Raw genomic sequence first — 27,954 nt, forward strand, 5'->3', positions numbered from 1 at the left:
TATAAAAATTTAAATGAATGAAAATTGGTTTTACTAGTAGAAATTGGAGGGTTTTTGAGAAGAAATCTTTAAACCATCTATTTTGAGTAAGAAAAGATGATGATAGGTCTTTTTGTATATGAAACATTTTTGGTATATTATTGAAAAGAAAGGAAGAACAATAAAGTGAATTTTATCTTCCCTGGAATGATGTAAAATGTAATCAGGAATCATTATTTTGAAGATGATAATGATAAAAGTTTTCTAAAAATTTCAAGTGAAAATGGCCTGTGAAACACATAAACATAACTACATATAGTATTATTGGCACATGATTTCTGCAGTAACTACATATTATTCCCTATGCCTTATTTAATAAAACACAGTATCTGTTACCACCATCACCACACATACACACAAAAACTATTAGCAACAATCATTATATTAAAGAAGTATGGGCAACAAAGTTCTTTTTGTTTCTTCTTCCAATTAAAATTAAGCCTCTCTTAATGCATCCTCAGTTTTGTTGTGAATGAGTTCTTTTAGATCTGTCCTCTTTAAACATCCTTTGTATCTCTGACAATTACCTGAGACTTGTTCTTCCCTTGATCATTCTGTATGCCTAAAGTTGTGTGCAATGGAAGCTTTACTTATTCTTACTTGCCTAATCTGATGCATACAAGAGTTGTGATTCCTTATTAACTGCCTGCAAGCTTCTATACTATTGATTATCATTATGAAAATGACAAACATCAAACAAAAACATTTCATTATCCAAAGAACAGAAGAAGAGAATTGTATATAACACCGAGAAAATCTCATAGGGCATTTTCCCCTTTAAATATAGTCTAAATTTAACATGATTCTAACACTGCTCTCCTTGCTACTGTCTTTCTTCTGTTCTTTTGTGTGTGTGTGTAGGTCTTTTCCTCTCATAGTAGTAATATTGATGGGTCAAATGGTATACAGAGTTGGGGATTTACTTCCAAATTGCTTTCAACATTGGTTGAAATAATTCATAGTTCCATCATTCATATATTAATGAGTCTATCCTTTACTAGCTTCTCTAACAGTTGTCATTTTTGTCTCTTTGGTCGTCTTTGCCAATCAGATGGATGTGAAATAGAAACTTGTCATTTTAATTTCGTTTTCTCTTTTTTTAAAATAGTGATTCATATATTTTTCCTATTGCTTTTAGTACGGATTTCTTGAACTGGCAGATTCTTTGAACATTTTTATCTTTTAGAAGATGACTCTTGATCTAGTTCTATCAATTTTCTATGTATTTTTATGTATTCTCATCAGAGAAATTTTCTTTTTTTCTTTTTTATTAAAAGTTTTTATTTTTAAAACATATGCATGGATAATTTTTTAACATTGACCCCTGCAAAACTTTGTGTTTCAAATTTTCTTCCCTTTTTCCCTACTCCCTCCCTTAGATGGCATATAATCCAATATATATTAAATAGGTGCAGTTCTTTTATACATATTTCTATAATTATTGTGATGCACAAAAAAAAAATCAGATCAAAAAAGGAAAAAAAAAATAACAAAAGAAAACAAAATGCAAACAAAAAATAAAAATGCTATTTGTGATCCACACTTAGTTCCCACAGTCTTCTCTCTGGGTGTACATGGCTCTCTTTAATCACAAGAATATTGGAACTAGCATCAATCATCTCTTTGTTGAAAAGAGCCACGGTCATTAGAATTGCTCTTCATATAATCTTGTTGCTATTATGTCCAATGATCTCCCGGTTCTGCTCATTTCACTTAGCATTAGTTCATGTAAATCTTTCCAGGTTTCTCTAAAATCATCTTACTGATCGTTTCTTTTGTAGAACAATAATATTCCAAAACATACCATAAATTAGTTAGCCATTCTCTAACTGATGGGCATCTACTCAGTTTTCAGTTTCTTGCCACTTCCAAAAGGGCTGCCACAAACATTTCTGCACATGTGGGTCCCTTTCCCTCCTTTATGATCTCTTTGGGATAGAAGCCTAGTAGAAACACTGCTGGATCAAAGTGTATGCACAGTTTGATAACTCTTTGGGCATAGTTCCATTTTGCTCTCCAGGATGGTTGGATCAGTTCACAACTCCACCAACAACATATTTGTGTCTCAATTTTCCCACAACCCCTTCAACATTCGTCATTATCTTTTCCTGTCATCTTAGCCAATCTGAGAGGTGTGTAGTGGTACCCCAGAGTTGTCTTAATTTGCATTTTTATCAGAGACAAAAATTGTTTCCTATTTAACAGTTTTCTTTTAATTCAAACTACATGACTTTTTTTCCCAAAAAATTTCAGTTTTTTTTTTTTTTTTTTTTTTGTAATCAGAATTGTCCATTTTATTATCTTTTAATAATAGAACTTTGGTCAAGAACTTTGTTCTGTCTATAGATGTGAAAGGCGGCTTCTTCTTTGTGCCTCTAATTTTTTAATAATAGGATATTGTGTGTGTTTGTGTGTGTGTGTGTGTGTGTGTGTGTGTGTGTGTGTAGGTCATTTATAGATTTGAATGTTATTGTGGTTTATGGTATGAAATATTGGTCTAAGCCTAAGTTCTCCCAGATTTACCTTTGCAGGTGAAGTGCTTGTGTTTGTTGAACATTAGGTTTATCTTTGTCGTGTGCCTACTCAGTTCCACTAATTACAGAATTTTGCTTCAAATTTTGCTTCTCTTCTTATACAATCCATCTTTCTCATTTTTATTTGCTAATGTCAGTAATATTTCCAAAACCTTCTGAATTTGTTTTCACACTCCCTTTTCTCAAACAGCAAGTATTTAAGAGTCTATTTTATGCCAGACACTATGCATGATAGGGGGACAAATGAAATGGTCCCTATCTTCAAAGAACTTGTATTGAGACAATGTGCAAATCTGTATTAATATATTCAAGATATCAATATATACAATACAAATATCAATATATACAATACAAGATAATTTTTGGAAACAATTTTAGCATTTGGGATTAATAGAAAAAGCTTCATATAGGAGGTGACATTTGAGTTGAACTTTGAAGGAAACTTAGGATTCTAGATATGCAGGTGAGAAGCACATGCATTCCAGGTCTAGGAAACAATCTGGACACAGAGAGAAGAGATAAGGGTGCTTAAGGAAGCTTTAGTTGGATTGTAGTCCATATAAAGGGACTACTATATGATAAGCCTGGAAAAGTAGATTGAAACTTACTTTATCAACTTGTCTTGTCTTCCTTTCCTACCTAACCTGAAAGTTATTATCTGCCATTTTAAATGTGCTATCCTATTTATGCTAGGAGGCAGTGAGATGATGTAATGGATAGAATACTGGATTTGGAATCCTGAATTTTGGAAGTCCTGAATTCAAATTCAGCTTCAGATTTACTGTGCATGTGACCCTGGGGAAGTCTGCAGTCAGGAAGACCTGAATTTACATCTGTCCTTAGACACTATTCATGTGACCCTGGACAAATCACCTAATGTTTGTCTGCTTTGGTTTCCTCAGCTGTTAAATGTGGATGATAATAATAGCATCCACCTCCCAGAGTTGTTATAAGGATCAAATGAGATAATATTTGAAAAGGACTTAGTTGCCTAATACATAGCAGTTAATGAATGCTTCTTTTCTTCCTTGCTGATTGCCTATCCATAGCAAGATAGGCTTTTTATGGTGTCTTTAATCAGTTCATCATCTTACTACCTAAAGAAGTTAGTCCATACCTTCTCTTCTGAACCTCTAAGCACTTTCCTCTCCCTAATCCTTTCTCTCAGTTGAATACCTTTCTTCTTACTTTACTGAGAAAATTGAGGCCATTTGATGTGGTGATGTCTTTCATACCTTTCTCTTCATCTTCCTCATCTCTTCATCTTTTGACATATCCCTCTACTCTTTTTATCTTTCATACATATGTGTGTGTGTCTGTGTGCACACAGACACACACACATAATTTTCCTCCAATTACATATAAATATAATTTTTAACATTTACATTTATAAAATTTTGACTTTCAAATTCTTTCCCTTCCTCCCTTACATAGTCACATTAGCTATGTTGCCAAAAAAAACACATTAAAAAAACTCCATGAAAAATAAAATAATGAAGTATGTTTAAGTCAACATTCAGACTCTGATAATTTCTTTCTCTGTAGATGCATAGCATTTTTCACCTTAAATTCTTTGGAATTGTCTAGGATCATTGCATTGATGAGAATAGCTAAATCATTCAGTTACTGATGATACAACATTGCCGCTATTGTATACAGTGTTCTCCTGGTTCTGCTCATTTCACTTTAGTGAGAATCAATAAACAGTTATGTTCCCATAGTGGAGGAAAACTGGAAGTAGTCCAGAGGAGGTGAGCAGGGGAACTCCTGAAGCCAGTTGAAACTAAGTAAAATGGGACAAAACTAGTTGTTTAGTTTAAAAAAAAATAGTTGAAAGTTATCAGGATAAAAGTCAGTTTAGCTAGAGTATGTGGGCTTAATTATTTCATTAATATGAACTCCTCCTCCTTAAGAGGAGCTAAGGCTCATTTTAATAGTCATACAATGAATGTAGTAGGAACATATTAAGGGATACATGTTGTAGGGCAATCAGGAAAGAATGGGGAAGGGACTTTGTAGCTGGAGAAGGGATAAAAGGTTATGTTCTTGCTTTTGTAATGTGAGAGCTCATTTTGGGTTTCATACTCGTTTCCTGAAGAAACATATTAAAAGTTTAAACTGCTTCATTCATCCTGAATTTGTTCATCTACTATACCCTTATTTAGGATTCAGAATTTCGTTTCCAACATTTTGCTTCAGTTTAAGTATTTCCAGGTTTTTCTGAGAATGTTCCTGCTCATCATTCCTCTGATGGTCATCCTTTAGTTTCTAATTGTTTGCTATCAAAAAAGAGCTGTTTTTGTACATATAAATTATGGCACTTTAAAATATCTTTTTTGGGAAAAAGACATAATAATAGTATTGCTTGGTTAGAGAATATGCATGATTTGCCTTGTGGGCATAATTCCAAATTTTAGCCAAACTAAAGAGTTGCCACCCCTTGCTGCCTCCACTTCCATTCTTCTCTTTTTGCATCATAATCCTTTATAGTTTTATTTTTTGACCTTAACCTGTTTTTCTAGACTCGTTGTATATTCTCTTACATATTGTGATCTAACAAAAATGTTCTTTTTTCTGTTGTTCCTTATACCACACATTATTTTCATTTACATACTCTTGAACTTTTACCTCAAATTATCATCTTTTCCCCCCAATTTTTTCCCAGCCAAAGTTTTAAAATAGCAATCTATACTTTCTTTCAAAACTTTATTTATCATCTACTTGCTCTATGATTATTTTCTTCAACACTAATGAAACTGCTTGCTCAGAAAATCATCAGTGATACTGTAATTGACAAGTTCTTTGAGCATCAGTACTCATTTTGTTGACTACATTGCATTTGATAGTGTTGACTGTAGCTCTCCTACTTTCATTCCTGTAATCATAGGCTATTATGAAATCTTTTGGTACAGACCTATTTTCTGTGGGCTACCAAGGGAAACAATTAAAACTTACTTGATTTAATTTATTCATAACATTAAACTTCACAAACATCTGTAGACACTTCCTTATCTTTCTTTCTTGACCCTTTAAAAATTATCTTTTTATAACAAGATTGTGTGTTGATGAACTGTGATGGACTTGGATCTTTTCAACAATGAGGTGATATCAGCAAAAGATTTGAAATGGAAAGCATCTTCTGCATCCAGAGAGAGACTTATGGAGACTGAATGTGAATCAAAGCATAATATTTTCACTACATTTTGATTGTTTGTTTGATTTCCTTCCCTTTCTTTTGTTTTTCCTCTCTTTTGTCTCATTTTTCTTGCGTAGCATGACATATTTAAAAGAATTACACATCTTTAACATATATTGGACTGCTTGCTTTCTTGGGGAGGGGGGATGGGGAAAACATTTGAAACACAAGGTTTTGCAAAGGTGAATGTTCAAAACTATCTTTGCATGTACTTCAAAAATACTATTAAAATAATCTTGTTAATCTTTAAATAATAAATTTTGTTGGCACTCTTTTCTTTTTTGGCATCACTAACAAGTTCCATTGATTGGTTGTAAATAATGTTTAGCAAAGCAAATGAACAAATTAAGCAAGTTGGAAATTGCATATTATGAATTATACTTATTTGCTACTATTCTGCCTGTAGGCAAGAAGGATGCTTTATGATTGTATTTTCTTAAATCATGATTGATCATGTCATTGATCAGAGTTCTGAAAGTCTTTGTGTTGTTTTTGTTTATACAATTTGATCAGTGTGTTATAAGTGTTTCATAAGTCTGCTTTTTTGTGAATCTTTGGTCATTTATTACCATTTGGTCATTTCACTAAATCTTCCATATTCATAATTTCTTATACACAGCAATTACTGTTACATTAATTTTCCATAATTCAATCATTTCTCTGTTAATGGACACCCATGTTTCTTTCTAATTCTTTGCTACTACAGTAAATTATTTCTTAAATTCAGTTTTATATTATTTTCAAATTTGATTTTCTCCCTTCTTCCTCTCTCACTTATTATGAGGACAAGCAAAACAAAATTTTACAAATATGGATAGTTATGGAAAACATATTCCCACATTAGCCACATCTCTCCACTCACCTTCCTTCCTCTAAAAAAAAAGAAAGAAAAATAAATATTTTTTTTCTTTACTCTGAGCCTCTTAGTTTTATATCTGAGGGTAGATAGAATATTTCATTATGAGCCCTTTGGAATTGTGGTTGATTATTGTACCATATAAATTTTGCTTTAAATATTTGTGTGTGTGCGTGCACCATATGCACACATGATACATCACTCTCTGATGTTGGGATATTTGCCTGATAGGGTTATCATTAGGTCAAGGGTTATATACAGTTTTAATATTTTAATATAATTACAAATTATTTTCTAGAATGGATTGAATAATTTAGTTTCAATAACAGTGTGTTAAGAAAAAAGGAAACAAGCATTTATTAAGTGTCTACTATGTGCCAGGTCTTGTACTAAGTCCTTTACAAATATTATCTCTTTTGATCCTAACAAAAGTCTGGGTGGTAGGTGCTATTATCATCTTTATTTTAAGTTAAAATAACTGAGGCATAAAGCAATTGCTTTATTTAGAAGTGCTTTATCAAACACTGGATTAGTATATGTGATTGCTTCTGTTTATTATTTATCTGTCTGTTCTTCTATTTTAAAACAATGTCAAATATTTCTGATGGTTATTTCTAGCAATCATTGTTAATGATAGACACCTTTAATTTCATTTTTATTTGTAATTTTCCCTGAGATTATTGACTTTTTTGTTACCCTAGATGAGTTTTGTTAATATTTTGTCTAATATTAAATGTAACCCTTAGATGTGACATGAAATCTGAAAATTAATTTAGATAATTTCATTTCCATAATATTGCTGCAGTCTAAATAAAAGTACTGAATATATTGTTATTTAAATCTTCCTTTATTTATATCATCACCTTTATCTTCACCAATATCATCATAGCTACCATTTAATATTTTAAATATTGTTTGTGAAGTGGTTTATGTAAATTATCTTATTCCATTTTCAAAGAAATTATTATTGGTGTTATTATTTTCCCTCAAGTTGGTGTTATTAATATTCCCATTTTACAGATAAAGATACTGAAGTCCAAGATCATGTAGTTAATAAGTTTCTGAAGGAAGATATGAATTAGATTTTTCTGATTCTAAACTCAGTATTTTACAATTTTTAGCAGTTATAGAGAGTATTTTACAATTGTATTCATCTATGTCCTGAGTTTGTTTTAAGTCCAAGATATTTTATATATGTAATTATTTTGAGTAGGATTTCTTTTTCTGTCTTTTCCTGCAAAGTTTTGTTACAAGTGTACAAAAATGCTGTTATCTTAATGCAGCTCTGCTGAAGCAACTAATTGTTTTGATTTTTTTGTTCTTGCATTTTATACTCATTTTGAGTGGGACTTGGTTATTTTTATTTGTTTTGTTCCCGCTTTATGCTTAAAAAATACCCAATGATTTGTATGGATTTATTTTATATCTTGTTATTTTACTAAAGATATAGGTATGTCACTTTCCTCAAATTTCTGGGGTTTTCTAACTAAATCATCCTCTCATCAACAGATAGGAATAATTTCATGCCTTTTAAAATTGTCTTGTTGGCTTTCATTTCTTTCTCTTGTCTTACAGCTCTCACAAACAGTTCTAAAAAGATATCAAATAACAGTGAGAAAAAAATTAATCCTTGCTTTACTCTTTTATTTAGTGGGAAAGCTTCTGGTGTTTCCCCATTGTGAAAAATATTGGTTGGAACCTTTCATACTAGCAAGTTTGCTGTGAGTTCCTTGGAACCAGTTTCTTTTGTTTTGTTTTTAAATATAAATTAAATAAATTTTAAATTTATTTTTTTGAACTTAACATGTCAAATAAAATAGCCATTTTCATATATAAAGTAAACCATAAAAAAGAGAAACTGCAGACCATTATTATGTAAAGCTTGCTTTTTTTTTTCTTTTAAGATACCTAATAAGGTCTGCCTGTAGCTTCAGATCTATCTTATTTGTTTTTGTTTCTGGTCTTAATTCTGATCTCTGTATTTTTAAGAAAGATGTTTCAGACTTAATCCCCCCACCTTTTTTACTGTTCTGTCCTTATTCTCCCTTCTATTGAACTTTTCTTTGGAAAAAAATTAATTTTTAACACATATGATAGTCAAACAAAACAAATTTACACATTTTCTATGAATGAAAATGTATGACTTATTTTGCATCTCTTTGAGTCTATTACCTCTGTCAAAAAATAAGCAACATGTTTCCATCAGTCCTCTATAATTGTAGTTTGTCATTGAATTGATCAGAGTTCCTAAGAGTTTTAGAATTTTCTTTGTAATTTGGTCATTTTATAAATTGTTCTACAATTCTTATTTTATTCTGTAATAAAGAGCTTTGTGGATTTCCCAGAAACCATTTCTTTTACCCTCTATTTGAGACTATAATATGCTATTACATTCATGTATCATACCATAAGTTGCTGAGCCATTCACCACTAGATGAGTGCTGCCCCTCTTAGTTACCAGTTTTTTTGGTGCTACAGAAAGAACTGCCATAAATAATTGTATATAAATGAGTCCTTTCTTTGATCTTTTTGGCTTACTGGTGGTATTTATAGAGCTAGTTTTGGTATAGGGACCTGGGTCAAATGCCTTTCACTATGTTATTGATTTAGAGCTGGGAAAGACCCTGGCAATCACTGAACCCAACCCACTCATTTTTCAGTGAGAAAACTGAGTCCCAGAAAGATGGCAATTCACCCAAGGTCAAACAGCTAGTAAATAGCCAGAGCTAAGATTGATTTCCAGATCCAGTGCTTTGCAACTGTACAGTGCAGAAACCTCATAGAACCAATCAGTGAATATGGTTTCTCTATACATATTGCTTGTCTATTGCCTAATTTGATATAATTAACACTCTGAACTCAAGAGGTTTATATCTCATACTAACACTGACCATCTATCTCCTTGCAACTTCTTTGGTTTTTATAATACTATACTATTCTGATTCTCCAATTTAGAGCATCATTGGATTATACATTTAGAGCCCAAAGGCTTAAGAGAAACTCATTAATCCAACCCCCTTTATAAATGAGGAATTATTTTTCTTTGTATATTTAGAGTTTTAGTATTAACCTATCAAAAATTTCTTTATGCCAACTTTTAAATTACTTTAATAGAAACAGGAAAATACACACACTTGGAAGGCTATCCCCAGAACAAAATTAAGTTTACTACCATAACAAATCCAAATTAATTTATAGATTTAATGTCATAAAAGTAGCACAATTTAAGGAATTAGGTACAACTTAAAAAATTATACAGAAAAATTTGATAGACAAGTAATTTCAAGGAAAATTATAGCAAAAAATTGATAATAGATCTTATGTTCAGTCTTGTCCTTAATACATGCCATTTAGATGTGTTACTTAAACTCTTAACAGAACTAACAACTTTTACTGGCTATAACTAACAGGTAAAGTGCTAGTTTGCACTGCTATAAGGAATTTCCTTTCCAGGAGTTTTCTATGCTAATGAAGTTATGGGTCCAGTTTAAAAAAGAACAAATGATATAAGTGCTCATTGATTGTGCCACAATTTGTTCTATTATTCTTCAATCAAAACTCCTGGAAATGTAATGGAATAATTTTTTCTATTAAAAATGATAAATATGCTCAGCAAACATAATAATAAAATATATATTGGATTATATTTATATTTTTATATAAATTATAATAAATTAAAAATATATTAAAATAAAATAAAAAATATAATGATATAATAATAAAAAAGTAATACAAAAAAGAATATGGCTATTCTGAAGGACTTATGGTGACAAAGTTTGAAAGGGCCACACTCTCACATATAAAATAGAAAAAGGTAAAAAAAATTAGTAAGAAAATTAGGGAGCAACAGGGCAGCTTTTAGAATTCATCTTTGCAAAACCTTGTGTTCAAATTTTTTCTTTCTCCCTTCCCTTTTCCCCCTTCCCAAGACAAGAAGCAATCCAATATAGGTTAATCATGTACACTTCTTCTAACTGTATTTCCATATTTGAGAAGCTATACAAGGAAAATCAGATAAAAAGGAAAAAAACGTTGAAAAAGAAAAAACAAACAAGAAAAGTGAAAATACTGTGCTTTGATTCACGTACAGTCTCCCTAGTTCTCTCTCTGGATATGGACGGCACTTTCTATCCCAAGTCTATGGTAATTGCCTTGAATCACCTTATTGTTGAAGAGAACCAAGTCTATTGCAGTTGATCATCACATAATCTTATTGTTAACTGTGTACAATATTATCTTGGTTCTGTTCATTTCTTTCAGCATCAGTTCATGTAAGTCATTCCAAGTTTTTCTGAAATCAGCCTGCTGATCATTTCTTACAGAACAATAATACTCCATTATATTTATATACCATAACTTAGCTACTCCCAACCAATGCATATCCACTCAATTTTCTTGCCACCACAAAAAGAACTGCTTTATTTTTGGTCCTTTTCTCTCTTTTATGATCTCTTTGGAGTATAGACCCAGTAGACACACTGTTGGATCAAAGGATATGGACAATTTTATAGCCTTTTGGGCATAGTTCCAAATTGTCAAGCATCATCATTTTTATGAAATATTTTTCTAATGTTTATGCTGGTGATGCCCTCCTTCCTAAATGATCTTGTATTGAACTACTTTGTATATGTTTGTATTTATATGGCATGAATTTTTTATCTATACATGCTCTTTCTCCCATTAGAAATAAACTTGTTAGGACGAATTGTTTCTTTCTTTTTTTTTTTTTTGTAGATTCTATTCTAAAACTTTGAAAAAGGAAAAGAGAAGGGAGGTTAAAAGGGATATAATAAGATAGGAAGGAAATGGAACATGCTATTTCTCATAATTGGGGTGTATTACAATAAAGAAAGTTTACATATCAGATTCAGTAGGGAAACAAGGAGAGATGGGTACCAAGGGATGTTAAGAAGGAATGTAATATTCTTGGGAGTAAAGAGTTGTACATAAAATAAACTTTTTAGTACCTAAGGGGAGGGATTAAGTTGTGAGTGTGACCCAGGGAAGGAAGAACCAAAATCTAAGGAAGTCCCTCAGATGATCTTTTAGACAACTGGGGAATAGCTGAATAAATTGTGGTATATATGTGTAATGGAATATTATGGTCCTATAAGAAATGTCAAAAAAGATAATTTTCACAGATTACTGAGCAGTATGAATTGATTTGAAGTGAAATGAGATAAACCAAGGGAACAATTTATATAAGGACAGCTACATTGTAAAGAAAAACAACCTTCAAAGACTTCAGAACATTGATCAGTACATTGAACAAATCATGCCTCCAGAGAACCGTGATGAATTATGTTACTCACTTCCTGATAAAGATGTTAATGGACACAAGGTGGAGAGACGTATTGACTTATTTTGTTTGATGATGATTTTTTTAATTACAAGATTTTGTTTTTTACCTCATTTATCTATTTTTATGTGGAAAAGGTAGAGAACAGCAGTAATGATATCAAAAAAGATATATGGAAGTGAATAGAAAAAATTTTTTCTGAGGAAGCACAGACAAATAGAATAGTTTTGAAAGTAAAGTGTAAAACTTTATACATATATATATGTATGTATTTCAAAAGCAGCAAACAGTATCAATTATAGATTCATGGTTTTACTTAAAATATTTTTGTGTTTGCTATGTATATATAAATGTGCTTTTTGGAGTGATTTTGATGATTAAATTCAAAATAGTTTTTTTTTCCATAAAAACAAAAAATATCCAGAATCCATGATTTGTTCAAGATTTTAGAGCTAGTTAATAGCAAAGTCAAACTTATACTTCTAACTTTTTTCTTGGCTATGAACTTTTAAAAAAGGTATGTAATGAGTTTCTTTTTATTTCCTATATATTTTAATTTTACTTATTTATAAACATTATTCTGACCACAGACTTCAACAGATTGTAAATGGCTTTTGAAACAAAAAAAATGTTAAGAACTGATGTTTAAGTTAAGAATTTATGCTGTTTCTGGAATCTTCCAACCTATTGGGAGATATTATAAAAATATGAAAAATTAAATTATAAAGATTTAAATAGTTTTAGGAAGTAACAGATAAAACAGCACTGTGATTATCAATAGTGGTGCTAATTTTTATTTTATTATTTATTTCATTTAATTAATGATTACAGAGATGTTCATATATATTTGTGAGCTTATCTGCATAGTAATTTTTTTAATTATAGCTTTTTATTGACAGAACATATGCACGGGTAATTTTTCAACATTGACCCTTGCAAACACTTCTGTTCCAACTTTTCCCTTCTTTCCCTCCACCCTTTCCCCTAGATGGCAGGCAGTCTCATATATGTTAAAATATATCTTAAATACAATATATGTGAACATATTTATACAGTTCTCTTGTTGCACAAGAAAAATAGGATTTAGAAAGATAAAAATAACCTGGGAAGAAAAACAAAACTGCAAGCAGTCCACACTAGTTTCCCAGTGTTCTTTCATCTGCATAGTAATTTAATAGTACTCATCTTTTGGAAATAACTCTTTAATTTACCAGAAACTTAAATCCACTTTTATATTTTTTCTGATTTACATTACAACAATGTGGATATAATGAAATATGATACTAATAATTTAGATAAAATGATAAGTATAAACTAAAAAATAACTCTTCCTAAACTAATCTTTCAATTTGCAACTAAAGATTTAAACTTTAGCCACACAGTGGCTAGATGCACTTGACTCTTGATACAATACTATTTCCTGTAATATAGAATCCATTCTACTGTCTTAATATCCCAAGCAAGTATCTTTAAAAGTAGCAAGAAATGTCTTAAAGCAGCTCTGTGGAGTAGATCAACAGGATAGAATTTTAATGAGGTTTATTCCTGAAAAGAATCAATTTTTTTACAATTCTTTTCCTTTAATCATCATTGGCTTGTATGTGGCCTTCAAGACTCATGAGTGCCCATAGCTCTGGTGTCCTATATATCTCCAAAATAAAAGTGTCAACTTCTCAGATTTCATTTGTAGTTTTGTGATTTTTCAGAGACAAATTTATTCAATTGGTAGATTTCAAGATATTCCTAATGTCAATTGGCCCTTGGAATTCAGAAGAATCCTTCAATATTTTATCCAGGTATAGCTCTAGAGTCTTACTACATAGGAATTAATTAGTTGTTGGCAACTTTTTCAGTGGCATGTTGAGATTGAGAACCCATTTCTTTTGGTGATTTATGTAGAAGAGCAGTTTGAGGAGTTGAACAGTTTTATGGTCATCTCATTTGGACTACTAACAAGAGATGAAGAAGGAGAAATGGTTGTCACTCTTCATAGCCCATGGCTTCTGTAGCCTTTGAAGGTAGAGGCATAGAAGCCTAAGGGAAAGATGTGAAATGCTTTTATTGTTCCTGGAACTAAGGAATGGCCAAACTGATGTCTTAAGAATGATAGTGGGCCCTGCAGTGAGAATTGTACAGGTGTATGTGGTCCTTGGTGTTCTTAATACAGGGCATTCCATTTCCCACTTCTAAGAATGCGTTCCCTCATTACCTTTACTTATTAGAATCTCTAGCTTCCTTTAAAGCTGACTCAAGACTATCTACATGGGAGCTTATCTCATCTCTATAGCATCCAAAATTATCTTGTATTTTTAGTGAAAATTTTTAAACTTTATTTTTTCAGAATACATGTAAAAAAAACAATTTTAAACTTTATTTTTTGTAATTTTGAGTTCCAAATTCCTTGCATCCTTTCCGCTCTCACTTCTCTGAAATGTCAAGAAATTAGATGTAAATAAAAAAAAATTGCAGTCATGCAAAACACATTTCTACATTAGTTATGTTGCAAAAGAAAACAGAGAACAAAAAAAAACCCTGAGGAATAGAAAAAATGGTTTTTTAAAAAATATGTTTTAATCTGCAACCATCATCATTTTTTTCCTCTGGAGATAGATAGCATTTTACATCATAAGTCTTTCAGAATTGTCTTCAATTATTGTATTTCTGAGAATTTCATTCACAGTTAATTAGGGATATAAATCTGTCCATACCCTTTGACCTCCCAATACCTCTACCAGATTCATATCCCAAAGAAAATGGCAGCTCTTTTTGTGGTGACCAAAAATTGAAAATCAAGGGAATGTTCATTAATTGGAAAATGGCTAAACAAATTACAGAATGATATTTTGATGGAATATTATTATAAGAAATAACAAGCAGAATGCTTTCAGAAAAACTCAGAAAAATTTACATGAATTGATGCATAGTGATGTGAGTAGAACCAAGAAAACATTATATACAATTAACAGCAATAGTATATGGTGATTAATTGTGAATGACATTTTCATAAATTATGATAATTGGAGACAATTTTGAGAGACATGGCATATGGTCTATTCCTAGTTTCTGCCAAACTGCTTTATAGTTTCTTAAACAATTTTTTGTCAATAGTAAGTTCTTGTTCCAAAAGCTGGGATCTTTATCAAACACTAGATTGATATGATCATATATTACTGTGTATGTGTATCTAATCTATTCAATCGATCCAATTCTCTATTTCTTAACCAGATTTATAATTACTGTTTTGTTTGAGAAATGGTAGAATTATACTACCTTCCTTTACATTTTTGTTTTTTATTAAAACTTTTTATTTTCAAAACATATGCATAGATATTTTCAACATTAATCCTTGTAAAACCTTGTGTTCCAATTTTTCCTCCCTTTCCCCTCACTCCCTCCCCTAGATGTTAAATATGGTAAAATATATGTTAAATCCAATATATGCATACCTATTTATACAGTTAGGAATTGGTGCACAAGAAAAATAAAATCAAAAAGGAAAAACAGATTTGAGAAAGAAAATAAAATGCAAACAAACAAAAATAAAAAGAGTGAAAATGCTGTTATGAGCCACACTCAGTTCCCACAGTTCTCTCTCTGGGTGTAGATGACTCTTCAGCACAAGGTCATTGGAACTGACCTGAATCATCTCATTATTAAAAAGAGCCACGTCCATCAGAATTGGTCATCGTATAATCTTGGTGTTGCCGATACAATGATCTCCTGGTACTGCTCATTTCACTTAGCATTAGTTTATGTAAGTATCTCCAGGCCTCTTTGAAATCATCCTGCTGATTGTTTCTTATGCAACAATAATATTCCATAACATTCATGTGCCATAACTTATTCAGCTATTCTCCAATTGATGAGCATCCACTCAGATTCCAGTTTCTTGCCACTACTAAAAAGACTGCCACAAACATTTTTGCACATGTGGGTCCCTTTCCTTCCTTTAAGATCTCTTTGGGATACAAGCCCAAGTACAAGCACTACTGGATCAAAGGGTAGGCACATTTTGATTGCCCTTTGGGAATAGTTCCAAATTGCTCTCTAGAATGGTTGAATAAGTTCATAGCTCCACCAAAAATGTATCAGTGTTTTCCCACATCCCCTCCAACATTCATCATTATCTTTTCCTGTTATCTTAACCAAACTGAGAAGTATGTAGTGATATCTCAAGAGTTGTTTTAATTTGCATTTCTCTGATCAATAGTTTCACATTTTTTTTTCATTGATTCCCTAGTTAGCCTTGACATTTTGTCCTTCAGATGAATTTTTTACTATTTTTTCTAGCTCTAAAACTAATTTTTTGGCACTTTGACTAAATAAATAAATTAATTTAAGTGGAACTGTCAACTTTATTATAATGGCTTAGTCTACCTGTGAGCAATTAATATTTTTCTAATTGTTTATATCTGACTTTGTGTGAAAAGTGTATTGTAATTATGTTCATGCAATTCCTGTTTTTTTTCTTGGCAGATAGACTTCCCAGTATTTTGTAATATCTATATCTTCAGTTATTTTAAATGACTTTTTCTTTTTCTTTCTCTTGTTGCTGGATTTTATGGAAATACATAGAAATGCTGAAGATGGTTAATTATTTCAGCTAGTGTTTTACTTGATTCTCCAGGATTCTCTAAGCATACCATCATCTGCCAAGAGTGATAATTTTGTTTCCTCATTTTTTTTTCTATTATTGCTATAGCTAGCATTTCTAATATAATATTGAATAGTGATGATTATGGACATCCTTGCTTTATCTCTGATGTTTTTACAAAGACTTCTAGTTTATCCCTATTATAGATAATGTTTCCTGATGATTTTAGATAGATTCTATTTTAAGGAAAGCTCCATTTATTCCTATGCTTTCTTGTTGTTGTTGTTTAAATAGGAGTGGCAGAGTACTTTCTCTGCATCTGTAGAGATAATCATATGATTTTTGTTGATTTGGTTATTGATTTGATTAATTATGTTGATAGTTTTTCTACTATTAAACTAGTCCTTCATTCTTGGTATAAACCCACCTGTACAATTTTGTTGTAATCTTTTTGCTAATTTATATTTAAAGTTTTTGCATCTTTTGTATTTTTTAAAATATATGTTCTGTAATTTAGTTTGATGTTGATGACATTGTACTCTTTCAATTGCATACACTTACATAATTAAGTAGCTACCATTTATGTAGCAATTTAATATTTGCAATTACATAATTTTATATATATATAGATATGTGTGACATGAATATACATAATACAGAACATGTATATGCATATATATGTATTAAATTTCATATAAGCCCAATAAAAATCTTGTGAAATAGGGACCACTGTTATACCTATATTACTCTTGGGGACACTGAGGCTGAGGCAGGATTCAAGCTCAGATCATCTGTACTCCCTAGTCCAGTGCTCTACTTTTTTGCAATTATAATATAGTTTTTTTCTTTAAAGCTGAGAAACTTGATTCTCAGAGTCATTTGTCCAGAGTAACACAAGCTAAGACTCTAACCTAGGTACTCTTGACTCCAAATATAGCTTTATTAAATAAATAGCTATTAAATAGCTCCCAATGGGAGTTACCATTTCCTAATGTGTCATCATTTCTTTAAAATACTTTATAATTACATGGTACTTCATAATAACATCAAATAGTGTTTAGTAATTGCCTCTAGGGAGTATGTAGTAGACTAATACCACAATTAAAAAATCCTTTGAGTACAAAGCTTCTCTTAACAAAGTTGATTTAGATAAGGAGATGGTTGAGAGAAATTCTCATTTTCTTGCTAGTTGCCATATAATTGAGAAAGAGTAAATCCTAAATCACTGCTTAAGTTTCAGTAAGGGGCCAGACTAGGCTGAGAGTAAAATAATACGTTAGAAGTTTAAATGAAACAGTCACCTAAGGGTTGAGGCCTGCAGTTTTGCCATATTCAAGAATTCTAAAATCTTTTAATCAACTATAATATATTTGATTTTCCCTTCTCCTTCCCCTACATAACCCTATATCTGTACCTTGACTTCTAATCCTTGACTTTTCACTTCTCTCCTAGGCCATCAATCCTTTGTTAATCACTCTTTCTAATATCTTCTTTCACTCTATCCTTCTCTCTTAGAACTTTAGCCCCCTTATATTGCCATTTACATCCAGCCAAGTGTCAGCTTTGGATCACTCCCATCATTCACTCCTATACAAAATGCTGTTTAATAAAGGTGGAGAAAATCAAAGTACTGTTGTGACTGGACCCAACAAATTTATATTATATAATCACAAGTGGGCCCTCATTCCTTTTAGAAAGTCTTACTATACCTTTACAATTCTTCCCATAAACCTCCCATGGTTCCCTTTCACACTCTCAGTTCAAAACCTTGCCTCATATTTTCAGGGGAAAAAATGAGGGAATTCCATGGCCTCCCTCATCTCCTATAGATCCAAAACAGCATATTTTCTTTTCCTTCAAATCCTTAACACCCCCTCCTTACAGCATCATATAAAGGACAACACCATCTTCCCAGTTTCTCAGGTTTGAAACAAGAAGGCATCCTGGATTCTTCATACTTCTCAATCCTGATATCTAAACTATTGTCACGACCTGTTGATTTTCTTTTTCAGCTTCTCTCAAGTATATTTCAGTCTCTTCTCTGACATTGCCCCCTTTCTACCTCATATTAATTTTATTACCTCACAGCTGTTTTACTGCAGTAACTTGCTGGCAGTTGTATCTATCTCCTCTCTCTCCACTCCAGTCCAGCCTCCATTCTGTCACTATAGTGATTTTTCTAAAATGAAGTCCATTAGTAAACTACAGTAGTTCCCTGTGGCTCTTAGGATCAAATACAGAATCCTTTATTTGGTATTCAAATTTGGTAGCCCCTTTCTAATCTTCTTACATCTTACTCCCCAACATTTGCTTTGATCCAGTATCACTACATTCCTGGCTATTCTACAAATAAGATGTTCCATCTCTCAGCTCTGGTCTTTCTCTCTGGCTGCCCCTCTATACCTAGAATATTCTCCCTCTTCTTTTCTAACTACTGATCTTCATGACTTCCTTTAAGTCCCAACTAAAATTTCACCTTCTAAAGGAAGCCTTCCCCAATCCTCTGAATTTCAGTGCCTTCCCTCTGTTAATTATTTCCTATTTATCCTATATAAAGCTTCTTTTTATGTATTTGTTTGAATAGTCTTCCTTATTAGATTGTATGCTTTTTGAGGCAAGTACTGTCTATTTATATTCCCAGCACTTAGTACAATGTCCTGGCTCAGAGTGGGAGCTTAATGAATACTTATTGATTGATTGATTACTAGTGGATGGAAAGCTTTCTTAACAGAGGTATCACTGACTTTTATCATCAATAAACCAAGAAAGTTGGGGAACAACAACTCCATGTTATGTGTAGGGATAAGAAAAAGTTTCTTAAGGAGAAATCCATTTTTAAAAAAATGAATCCTGGTGTCGTCTTTATTATTTCTATCTCATTCACCAATTCATTAAATAGTATTTATTGATTGCTCTCTACTAAGTCATTTCCTTTGCTAGTTATTGAGAGAAGATACAAAGTCTGACAAAATTCCTGCTAGTCTAATAGAGTGAAAAGAGTTTTGGATGTGTAGTCAGAGCATCTAAATTAAAATACCAGCTCTGCCTTTTGCTACTAGTGAAATGACCAGCTCTTCAATTGATCTCTTTGAGCATCCATTTTGTTGCTAAAATGGTTGCTCCCTTCTAGATCTAAGAATATGATCCTTTAAGAACTTATGGATTGATAAGATGTTTTTCTTACAATGAAGTGTATTATTGCAATATATTATTTTTGTTACGGATCCAAAAATTTTATAAAAAATTACAAATGATGCAGTTCTCATTCAAAAAAAATCTTACTTCCTAATGATTATTCTTGTTACAAACTTTTGATTACTGTAGTATAAACACTTTTCCTAAAAGTTTCTAGGGATGAGGATGGTTCAGGGAAGCTAGTTAGTATTGCTATAGGTAGAAAACATAAAGTAATAAATTGACCTAGCCAAAGTTAGAAAGTGAATGAGTGGTTGTGGTGTGATTTGATGGCTTTTTATCTCTCTTGTCTCACCCTCTGCATATTCTTCAGTCTTAAGCTTATTTAACAGAATACGAAGTAGTTTTTTTTTTTTTTTCTTTCTTTAACAAAGTACTTTCTTAGCTAGGATTTGGAAGACATTGATGAGATAAAGCAAATTCAAGCAACTTTTACCAAGAAAAAATTCAGTCTTTTTCTAATACAGTTAGGTTGAAGTTAGTAGGCTTATTTTATGCATTATTTCTATCACTGTAACTAGAATCAGAAATTAGTAATTTCACATGTGGGGGGAGGAGATGGAGGGAAGCTCTTTCTTCTTTTCTAATTTGCAGTGATAACTCTAGCTCTGTTTTCATTAGGAGATGAAAGCATGGAAATTAAAAAACAAATTACAGGGATGAGAAGATTACTGAATGACAGTACTGGAAGAATCTATCAGCGTGTTGGCAAAGAAGGAGAAAAACTAAAGGAAGAACCCCAGGATTTAGACTTAGTCTGGGCTCAACGTTTGAATTCTTCCACTGAGGTCTCACAGAGCCTCCACCCTTCCCCCAGTGGTACATGGAATGAATTACCATCCCAAATTGGCCAATTCCCAGGCCAGTATGGAACCCGATCTAAAACTTTCCAGAGTCAGTCCAAAACTACTGGAGGATCCAATGGTATGATCTTAATTCAGGTTCTGATTTTCATTGTTAAGCTTTATGATATATGTGGTTTATTTGTTTGGGTTCAATACAATAAATCCTTAATCACAAAAACAGCCAAATCATTTTAGAAGAGGGGGAAATCTCAAAGGTATAATTGAAAATGCCCTCAACAATACTGAAGTCCAAGAATGTTTTTAACACTATTTAAGAATTAAGAATTGTTTACTTGGCTAAAATAATGTTTAAAGCAGAGGTATTCCTTTACAAAATTAATCTATTCATGATTCTAATCTGAAAAATATTTCTTAGTACCTAGAGAAAACAAAACTTCTAGTCTCTGGGAAGTATATGTTATACCTACATATATGTATACATACACATATTACTGTAATATAAATAAAGGACTTTAAAGAAGTTCAAAATAAAACACTATGTACAAGATCCAAAGAAGAAAGTGATTTCTGATGGAATTGTGTAGGTGTGTATGTTCAAGAAAACTTCATGGGGCAGGTCATATATAGGAAATCAATGAATAGGAATTCCATGGGCAAATGAGCACATTGTAGGCATAGGGAAAAGAGTGAGCTAAGGCAGAAATTGTTTCCTTACATGTATGATACAGAACTGATCTTTACTCTCAAAAAAAGCTTCCTAGTGAACTGACATACTTATATTTTCTTTTGCTTACTCCCTTATTTTTCTGTAACATCAGCCTAGTATGTGCCAGTGATACTGAATTCATAGCCAAAAAAAGGACTTTGTAACCCTAAGTCCAAGGTGGCACGACTGCTTTTATCTTAGACAACAGCCACTGAAATAGCAATCCATGTTTTATAGCTTAGCTTCATTAACATTGAACAAAATTCACTTAAGGGAAAATTCACATAATTATAGTGTCATTCTTTTTATTAAATTCAGATTTTATAACTTGCTTTTTACAAGAAAAAGAAAACCTTAATGTGTTCTTCTATTTAAATATTTCTGTGATGTTTTTGTAATCTTCAGTAACTAGTTCAAATGCAAGAAAAACTACTGTGAAGACACCTGCTGATGAGACAGTGAGGTTGTATTTGTATCTTCTCTTTCTTTTAGCTATTATACAAATGAGTATCAAATTCTCATGCTGGCTTACTTCCAGGATGGATGGAGATGGAACTTTAAAGACTCCTCCATAAAAATAAAGTCAGTTCTCTTTAAAATTAAAAAATGATTTATAACAAGTTGGAAAAGATTGCCTTTGTCCTCTAAAATTGATAAAGACAGTATCCAGAAACAGTGACTATATTAAGTAATTAAGAATATTCTTCTTTAATATGGTCCAGGTGTTGATATGAAGAAATGAGTTTTTAAAAAACCCCAAATAATTCTTTTTATCTATGAATTTTGTAGGCCCTTCATAATTGGAAAGTAAGATTCTATTTTCCGGTTTCCACGATTAATAGTGGATTTACATCCAGTGATTTTGGTGATAATAGGAGTTAACACAAATATTCTATGTACCAATGTCAAAACAGATTTTTTAGTGTACTTTTATTAGATGTGCTGATAACTTATAGGCATATTATTTAAGTCATATATCTTCATATGCCTTTTTGTAACAATTTTGAATCCAAGATTTCTTGCTACCCAGAATTTAAAAAGTATTTTAAGAATAGTTTTACTATGACTAATATTCTAACTGTATTCTTGGTCTGAAAAAGCTATATGAGTTAAAACTTTATGTTGCAGAAATTTAATTGGATGTAATGGATATATGTAATATATATTTATTGTATAGATGTATGTATGTATCATTTAATAAAGGCCCAGGTGTTCTTATGAACCTACTCTGCTTTTGAGAATGGTGTGGATAAATAGTGACATCAGAAGGACTTTCATGGTAGGAATGAATTGTACATTTTTACCATAACAGCTATGGAGGGAAGTTGTAGCCTATTAGGAAAGGGAGCAGAAGTTATATTAAATAAAGGGTAATTGAGTGATGGATAAAAGAAAACTGGAGGAGATACAGGTAAAAATGTAGAATATCCTTTATCAAGTTGAGGGAGTACTATACATCTACATCCTTTCTACCATACAGCTAAAACTCAACCTCAACCTTTCCTACTCTCCCCTATCCTGGAGTAAACTCTCACCTTTTGTTTTATCCACTGTTACTTGTATTGTGAAATATTATTCTTAGTATTCAAACTATTTTTTAGTAGTTATATTCGTATTTAATTCTTAATATAAACCTTTATTTCAAATACAACTACCAGTTCAAGTCTATTCTTTTTTAGATTCAGTTTTTATGCATAATACAGTGAGAGTGTTTATGATAAATTTCTATGCCATTGTTATCTTAGATGAACTAATCTGACAATAGAGAGGCCTGCTGAGAGGTTGCATTGTGTTCATACTTGCATGCAGTCTTTGCCAAACTGTGAAGCAGCATGTATCTTACAATATGGAAGCCTTTATAATTCGATAAAATCAGACCCCAAAATTCAGGTTGTGAAAATTATTGGGTACATTTTCCTTAGGCATGGTTCCATAATAATAGTATATGCATCAAAATCCTGTCAAGATACTTTTCTTTCTCTCTTTAAATTTCATTTTTGGGTTTGGAGTCTGTCATGTTTTTCTTTCATGCTTAGGAGAACTTCCAGTGGTGAATTCATCAATTGGATCAAACTGCTGTACTTGTAACTGCCAGTCAACCTTGCAGGCCATTCTTCAAGAACTCAAGACCATGAGAAAATTAATGCAGATTCAAGCAGGTACAAAGATAATGGCCTCAAACCTGGTTCTTTCAACTTTTAATGCACATTTGGCATCTTTAGGAACAGTTGTTTATTGTGCCTTCTTCGTTAATCCCTCCCACCTTGCTTTCTTATACGAATTTTACTAGTTCTTTTTGCCTATGTAATCCATTTTTCCTTCAGCATCAAATTTACTTTGTTCTTGCTAACTATTCTTTTTTGTCTCACTTTGAGGCATGTCACCCTGAGATCAACTACATCACAAACATCAGTTTAATTGAATTTCTGAATTTTTTTTAATGTATGTAACTCTTTAATGCCCATTTACTGTTATAACTGACAATAAGGTTTATTCAGAGAAAGAAAGAGAATAGGAGAAACCTAGCAATTACTTACAGAGCTGTTTACATTCAGGGCTTTTTATATTTCCACAACCTATCATGGTATCTGAGAGTCAGAAGAGACATTTAAAACCACCTTCAACCTGTACCTGTGTAGAGATTCCCTTCTGCTTTGAGCTGTTTTTCATGCCTGTGCATGTCTATACTATTCCCCTATGTATACATATGCATGTACATATATGTAGCTGCCAACTAGAAAGCAGGGGTTCTAGTATGGCTGCCACTGGTGCACAGACTTACAGGAAGAGATAAGCAAGAAAAAATTATTGGCTTCATTGATCTTTCCTGGAGTTATTACTCATTTCATTGGCATTAAGCAGGTAGATATTGTGTTCCTGATGATTCAGAGAAATTAATTTTTATTCTCTTTTGAGTTGACTCTAAATTTCTGAAGCATTAAAAAGATGAGAGATTTATATTTGATCATAGAGCCCAATCAATAGTGGAAATCTAGAATGCCCAGGATTTTATTTCTTAACTATAACAATCACATTTCCTTTCCTTTACAATTAGAACAAAACAGAATTACACTAGTTATAGGGAAGTTAAAGACTTTCACCAAGTTATGAAATGTCTGTTTTGTTAAGGGAAAAAAGCTTGATATTGCTCCCAAGAAGAGTTTTCGTGTCAGTCAAGAAGGTGCGCGCGCTCTCTCTCTCTCTCTCTCTCTCTCTCTCTCTCTCTCTCTCTCTCTCTCTCTCTCTCTCTCTCTCTCTCTCTCTCTTTCTCTCTCTCTTTCTCTCTCTCTTTCTCTTTCTCTCTCTCTCTCTCTCTCCCCCTTCTCCCTCTCTCTCCCTCCTCATTTATTTTTTTTTTGCTTCCTTGTAGAATAGTAAGATATTTCACTTTTTTTTTTCCGGCCAGGTAGGAATTTTAATGAAATCCTAACATTTAGTGATATGGGTTTGATTCCAAAAGCTTATTGTTTAGCATATTAGTTATACAAAATCATGTGAACTAAATTCTACTTTTAAAATGGTTAAGTAAAGAAAAGAAAAAGAAAATATTCATTTCAAAGTATTTTATTGTATTTAAGGTTAAGAATTTTACTCAATCTCTTCAGTAATATAATAAAAAATAATTTTAGAGTCAGCATAGGTAGAAAGTCAACTACATCAGGAGTTAAAAGATTTGAATTTAAATCCTGCCCTTGCCATTTCCTTGCTGTGTGACTTTGGGCAAGTCACCTAACCTCTCTAAACTAAAGTTTCCTAATCTATGAAATAAAGACAATAATATTTGTATTGCCTATCTCATAGGATTTTTTTGTGAGGAAAAAGCTCCATAAACTTTAAAGTAATTTCTAAACATCACCTCAATAACCTAGTACATAGTTAATATCTCTTGAAGTAGAGCTCAGATAAGTAACAATTACTTTCATACATCATGTAGGATTTTCTTCTCATAAAAAGCACTTAACTTTACTAACATTTTAATTAAAATTCTCATTTAAGGAAATATCAAGTGAAAATTAAATATAATTTTGATATATCTGTTTGTTGCTATTGAGATAACAAGCTATAAATTGTAGTTCTTTAAATCCCTAGAATCTTTACCCTAAATGGGCTTAATGCCATCTTGTAACAATGTTTCCTTCTCTGATTCTATAGAGGTTAGAGTGGTAAACTATACACCAAAATTTTCTAATATTTTTTAATTCCACTGGTTGTATAGAAGATCAAGAAAAATTAATTGTTACCATTTTCTTTAATTTTAAAAATATAAACTTTGTATTGTGTTATGCGTTTGATAAAATGTTTTGTCTCCTCAACTTAAATTTATTTGGTTTTTGAAAGTTCTAACTCTATTCCAGGAAAAAGAAAAAGAACAGGCAAAACAAGTTTTGGGGGTAGAAGTTTAGGCTAAAGTGAGTTGCAAAATTTGAACAATTTCCCAGCACATATGTTAGAAAAAATTTTTGTGGAGAATCTCCACAACTGAGACAAGAACAATCTGAGGGACAGAATAGGGCTGTGGAAAGAGAGCTGACGTGGGAGCACAGAGATTCTTCTGCTAATTTATTCTCTGTATAACTGTGGTCAAGTTACCTCCCCTCACTGGGATTCATTTTCATTGTCTATAATGTGAAGGGATTGGACTAGATGACTTTTAAGATTTTTTCCAGCTTTATATTTCTGATCTTAAGCATTGTGATAATTGTCTGAGTAACCCACTTCACTTGTTGTATGTAGATGTAGCATAGATTTCAAGATAGACTAGGTAGGCTAATTATCATAGATATGGTTAATAATTTTTTTTCATTTCTATCTTACATTGTGTGTATAAGTTACTTTTTGAATAGTTGGATGAAATGACTACGCATAATCAGTTTTTTAGCTTAATAAAATTTCACATAATAATATACAATTTCAAAGATTTCATATGTTATATTTATTTGTGGATTTATTACAGGCATGCCCAATAGTCACATTTAGTAGTGTTTTGATGCTTGAGGGTATAAATAATGATGTGTCTTGATGATGGTTTTCATTAAGGGGTTTCAAAATATATTACAAACCTTAATTATTTTCAGATCAAATTTGTAAGGACTACAGTTGTTATACTTTAATTCTTTGAGTATTTATTCCATATTAGTACTTTTTTTTTTTTTTACTTGTGGGGTCTCTTTTTTCTTTGGATTTCAAAGTGTTTTATGGATTTTACTAATTAATTTAATAGTCTATGAGATAGAGAAACATTATTCCTATTTTTCATCACATAAAATTGAGATATGGAAAAATAAAACTATATGGACAGAGCAATGAACATAGTGGATACTTAGGAAATATTTGTTGAATTTTTTAATGAATCTAATAAGTTAGGTAAAGGTCTGTAAAATAATTCCAAGTTCATTGTTTTGCTCAGACTTTCAAATCACATCTGTCAATTTAACAGCACCAAGATACCATTTCTGTGTCTAGCAATCATGGAGCCATTAGAGAACAAATGATTGATTAAACAAAATGTTGCAGTTGAAATGTTCATGGAATAGTCATAATAATAATATTAACCGTAACAACAACAATAGTAACAACTTGGAGATAGTGCTTGAAGTTTTACACATTGATATACTCATGACAACCATATAATAGAGATCATACATATTATTATTACCATCATATTATGTTTGAAGAAACAAAGGCTTAGGACAATTGTTAACTTGCCCATGGTCTCCTGGTTAGTAAATAGAAAAGTTATTACTCAAACCCAGTTTGATTCAGGCTCACTGTGCTTTCAATTACATTACATTTGAGTATTTATGTTGCAGAGTGTAAAAGATATATATTTAAATTAAGTTCCCAGAGTAATTTTCTCATGTATTAGATAGATTTCATTTATAAATATATATTTTAAAATGTGATACTTTGCTTTTTAAAATACCTCATAACTTCCTCTTTCCTTATAACTTATAGTACTAGTAAATTCTACTTGAGATATTCCCTGTGATGTTTTGCTCAAACATCAACAGCAAGATTTTTCTCTTAGATGGCCTTTTTTGTTTAAAACTTTCTTTGGCAGCCTGCCAGAACTTGCATTAGGTGACCGCCAGATTTTTTTTTTTTTTTTATGAGCTTTTGTGTCCAGCTTGAAGTTAATTTTGTGTTTTATTCCCTTAATCCATGTTGCTAGGCCATATTTGAGATCCTGATATGAAAGGGCTCCATTTTAATAATAAAATTTGTAAAATAGTAGGCAGCATGATTAGTAGTTTTAAATTAGGTTGGCAGGTACCTTTACCATACTTTTGTTTCTTTGTTTACAGTTGGGACTCAAAACAGACAACAGTCCTCAATTTCCCATCTATGCTCCCAGAGAACAGCTGTTTCCCGAAAAAGAAATAAAAAGAAAAAAGTTCTCCCAAAGATCACTGAACTTCTTCCTATAAATAAGAAGTCCAGTGTAATAGAGAATGAAAAGACAGCAGTTACCTCTGATCAATCTGTTCTCCAAAAAGCTGACCACATCCCAGCTGAGGAAAATCACGTTTTAGGATTTGGCATTGTTCTTGAATCACCATCTTCAGATGTAAGTTGATATTTAATACTACAGAATCTGTGGTTAAGTTTGAGTTAAATTTGTTGTATTAGCAAATTTCCCATAGCTAATACAAAATATTTACATATGTGGACAGATAAGGTAGCTTATTATACGTTTAAATAAAATAGGATAAAGCTATGGATACATTT

The 27,954-nt window shown here is 31.7% G+C and overlaps 1 protein-coding gene across 11 annotated transcripts in view; it reads left to right on the top strand.

The window, feature by feature from the left end:
- BEND7 (BEN domain containing 7) overlaps window positions 1–27,954 on the top strand; it is a 278,824-nt gene that overhangs the window by 59,744 nt on the left and 191,126 nt on the right. For 10 of the 11 annotated variants that reach the window (XM_074268596.1, XM_074268594.1, XM_074268595.1 and 7 more), the window contains 3 exons: window positions 20,335–20,637; window positions 23,262–23,384; window positions 27,531–27,793. In XM_074268596.1, coding sequence (XP_074124697.1) covers window positions 20,346–20,637; window positions 23,262–23,384; window positions 27,531–27,793 — 678 coding nt within the window. In that variant the 5' untranslated portion in view covers window positions 20,335–20,345. Of the gene's footprint in view, window positions 1–15,012; window positions 15,679–20,334; window positions 20,638–23,261; window positions 23,385–27,530; window positions 27,794–27,954 lie in introns of those variants that run through there. The other variant, XM_074268598.1, reaches the window with a different exon arrangement.

This window comes from Sminthopsis crassicaudata, chromosome 5 (assembly GCF_048593235.1).
Source record: "Sminthopsis crassicaudata isolate SCR6 chromosome 5, ASM4859323v1, whole genome shotgun sequence".
NCBI classification, from domain to species: Eukaryota; Metazoa; Chordata; class Mammalia; order Dasyuromorphia; family Dasyuridae; genus Sminthopsis; species Sminthopsis crassicaudata.